We start from the raw sequence: 3,867 nt of genomic DNA, 5'->3' as shown, positions 1-3,867 counted from the left end.
CCTGTCAACCCTACCCGAGAACAGGCAACACCACGCCTGTCAACCCTACCCGAGAACAGGCGACAACACACCTGTCAACCCTACCCGAGAACAGGCAACAACACGCCTGTCAACCCTACCCGAGAACAGGCAACAACACGCCTGTCAACCCTACCCGAGAACAGGCAACAACACGCCTGTCAACCCTACCCGAGAACAGGCAACAACACGCCTGTCAACCCTACCCGAGAACAGGCAACAACACGCCTGTCAACCCTACCCGAGAACAGGCAACAACACGCCTGTCAACCCTACCCGAGAACAGGCAACAACACGCCTGTCAACCCTACCCGAGAACAGGCAACCACACGCCTGTCAATCCTATCTATCGTTAACAATGCTCCATCATTTATTTTGTTGTGTTTATAAATTCCACACTTTACCGTAATATTTCCACCAGAAAACGGCGCTTTGCTCCGCAGTGAAGCTAGTTTTTCGTTGAAGATTCCACATCTATCGAACATCTGACGTCAAACTAATATCCAACTTCCTAACTAACTTACTCGTGGTCCGTTCTTCCACATATGCTGGTGTTGCGGAGAAAAAACAATCGTGGAGGAGAGTCAAGTTCACACAGAACTGGATAACACTGAACAGGCTAAAAGCTAAAACCAGGAGCTCACACCAAAGACAGAAGTCTGGTGAGCCAAGCAACATTATTCCAGTCGAGATGTGTGTGTCAGGTAACGTTAAATGACCCGCCCACGGACATTCAGTTTACTTTCTAGATCACCAAGACATGCTCTTGTTGTGATGTTAGCTGTAGCAGACGGAGAGCTTTGAGTGTTGCTGTCTGGAGCTGCTCTGGACTCGTCCTCTCATCTTAGCTTTGCAGCAGCAAGTAGCAACAGAACCCACAACCTAGCTAACGTTAGTTACATTACTTGCTGCGTTTGTCATGTTATTGGATTTATCCAGAATTGCATAAGTTACCCACCTTATGATGCAGTGAGATATCATGAGTTAATTTTGGAAATTAACTCAGTAACAGGAACTCATGAGATTTTATTGAATTTGCAAAACATGTTGTATATCAGGTTCTATATCGCTCAGCCCTAGCGCACACTGGTGGATGTTTGAGTCTCCCACACCAAAGCCATGTGTCTTGTCCACCACATTTATTTATTTATCCATGGCGGACAAACAAGCCAAACTTCGTCTACAAATGTGTCATTTTTTCAGTTAGAACTTTGAAAAGTTGGTGAGAACTGACCACCGAACGATCTCATCAGCCCGTGACTGTAACCAACCAAAGTCTGCTCGGTTTGATTTCTGAGGCGTCCGTTATCCATTTGCCTTCAACAGGTAACGTTAGCGAGAGAGGCAAGAGGAGGCGCCTGTCTGTTACTGCGCCGAGGCGGCTGCCTTCTGTGAGCCCTAGTGCGTCCTCACCTCGTCCTTTGCTGTTGGAGAAACATTTGAAGATGACCATCCTCATGTCCAGACCTTCCTGGATCCAGATCTTGTTCATGATCCGGATCACCTGCAGAGTCAGCATATCCTGCCGCAGGTCGTCTCCTGACTGGACGGAGACATCAGACGGGGTCAAAGGTCAGTTTGAATTTAAACCAGAATTGACTCAGGCTCAGAGGTGAACCAGGTTTACCTTGAAGATGATGTTGATGTTGTCTCCCAAAGGGTCCAGGTTTTTAAAGGACAGTTTGAGAGGGACGGCGTTGGAGTTGAAGAAGGAACACGACTATAAAAGATAGAGAAGAAGAGAAAAGTCACTGCATCACCAGTCAGAGCTGAACACGATCACCTATATGAGACCAGATCTATAATTCAGACACATTTCATTGGCCCAGCACACGGCGTGAAGAGGTACAGACGAGAACTGTGAGCGTCACAAACCCACTCAAGAGTCGTACCTCTGGCAAATCACAGGCGGGAAACAGATTTTTAGATTCAGTGTGACTTTCGAGGATTTCGGTATCTCTCAAAAGAGAATCAGTTAATCTGCTGAGAAACCAGAGAGAGACGCTGCAGAACCTCCTGAGAATCTTCATGTTTTTAAATTTCCTTCAGCATCTCAGTGATCCAGTGACAGCTGTCTGTTCATCCATGCTAACTGCTAACAAGAACCGCTAACATCAGCAGGTAACAGGAGCCGCTAACATCAGCTGCTAACAGGAAGAGCTAATTGGAGCCGCAAACATCAGCAGCAAACAGGAGCAGCTAACAGGAGCCGCTAACAGGAGCCGCTAACAGGAGCCGCTAACAGGAGCCGCTAACAGGAGCCGCTAACAACAGGAAGAGCTAACAGGAGCCGCTAACAACAGGAAGAGCTAACAGGAGCCGCTAACAACAGGAAGAGCTAACAGGAGCCGCTAACAACAGGAAGAGCTAACAGGAGCCGCTAACAACAGGAAGAGCTAACAGGAGCCGCTAACAACAGAAAGAGCTAACAGGAGCCGCTAACATCAGCAAGAGCTAACAGGAGTCGCTAACATCAGCAAGAGCTAACAGGAGTCGCTAACATCAGCAGCTAACAGGAGTCGCTAACATCAGCAGCAAACAGGAGTCGCTAACATCAGCAGCAAACAGGAGTCGCTAACATCAGCAGCAAACAGGAGTCGCTAACATCAGCAAGAGCAAACAGGAGCCGCTAACATCAGCAGCAAACAGGAGTCGCTAACAGGAGCCGCTAACAACAGAAAGAGCTAACAGGAGCCGCTAACAACAGAAAGAGCTAACAGGAGCCGCTAACAACAGAAAGAGCAAACAGGAGCCGCTAACAACAGAAAGAGCTAACAGGAGCCGCTAACAACAGCAGCAAACAGGAGCCGCTAACATCAGCAGCAAACAGGAGCCGCTAACATCAGCAGCAAACAGGAGCCGCTAACATCAGCAGCAAACAGGAGCCGCTAACATCAGCAGCAAACAGGAAGAGCTAACCAGAGCCGTTAACATCAGCAGCAAACAGGAGCCACTAACAGGAGCTGCTAACATCAGCTGCTAACAGGAAGAGCTAACCGGAGCCGCTAACATCAGCAGCAAATAGGAGCCGCTAACATCAGCTGCTAATAGGAAGAGCTAACAGGAGCTGCTAACATCAGCAGCAAATAGGAGCCGCTAACATCAGCAGCAAACAGGAGCCACTAACAGGAGCCGCTAACATCAGCAGCAAATAGGAGCCGCTAACATCAGCTGCTAATAGGAAGAGCTAACCGGAGCCGCTAACATCAGCTGCAAATAGGAGCCGCTAACATCAGCTGCTAATAGGAAGAGCTAACAGGAGCCGCTAACATCAGCAGCAAACAGGAGCCGCTAACATCAGCAGCAAACAGGAGCCGCTAACAGGAGCTGCTAACATCAGCTGCTAACAGGAAGAGCTAACCAGAGCCGCTAACATCAGCAGCAAACAGGAGCCACTAACAGGAGCTGCTAACATCAGCTGCTAACAGGAAGAGCTAACCAGAGCCGCTAACATCAGCAGCAAACAGGAGCCACTAACAGGAGCTGCTAACATCAGCTGCTAACAGGAAGAGCTAACCGGAGCCGCTAACATCAGCAGCAAATAGGAGCCGCTAACATCAGCTGCTAATAGGAAGAGCTAACAGGAGCTGCTAACATCAGCAGCAAATAGGAGCCGCTAACATCAGCTGCTAATAGGAAGAGCTAACAGGAGCTGCTAACATCAGCAGCAAATAGGAGCCGCTAACATCAGCAGCAAACATCAGCTGCTAACAGGAAGAGCTAACCGGAGCCGCTAACATCAGCAGCAAATAGGAGCCGCTAACATCAGCTGCTAACAGGAAGAGCTAACAGGAGCCGCAAACATCAGCAGCAAACAGTAGCCGCTAACATCAGCAGCAAACATCAGCA

General features: G+C 48.7%; 1 protein-coding gene across 2 annotated transcripts in view; it reads right to left on the bottom strand.

The window, feature by feature from the left end:
* pik3c2b (phosphatidylinositol-4-phosphate 3-kinase, catalytic subunit type 2 beta) overlaps positions 1-3,867 on the bottom strand; it is a 55,790-nt gene that overhangs the window by 18,886 nt on the left and 33,037 nt on the right. For both annotated transcript variants that reach the window (XM_046075762.1, XM_046075760.1), the window contains exons 22-23: positions 1,646-1,738; positions 1,432-1,561 (exon numbers count right to left, since the gene is read on the bottom strand). In XM_046075762.1, the coding sequence (XP_045931718.1) occupies positions 1,432-1,561; positions 1,646-1,738 (223 nt within the window). The remainder of the gene's footprint in view (positions 1-1,431; positions 1,562-1,645; positions 1,739-3,867) is intronic.

Source organism: Micropterus dolomieu, linkage group LG18 (genome assembly GCF_021292245.1).
Source record: "Micropterus dolomieu isolate WLL.071019.BEF.003 ecotype Adirondacks linkage group LG18, ASM2129224v1, whole genome shotgun sequence".
NCBI lineage: Eukaryota > Metazoa > Chordata > Actinopteri > Centrarchiformes > Centrarchidae > Micropterus > Micropterus dolomieu.
This window is presented reverse-complemented; position numbering and strand designations above follow the sequence as displayed.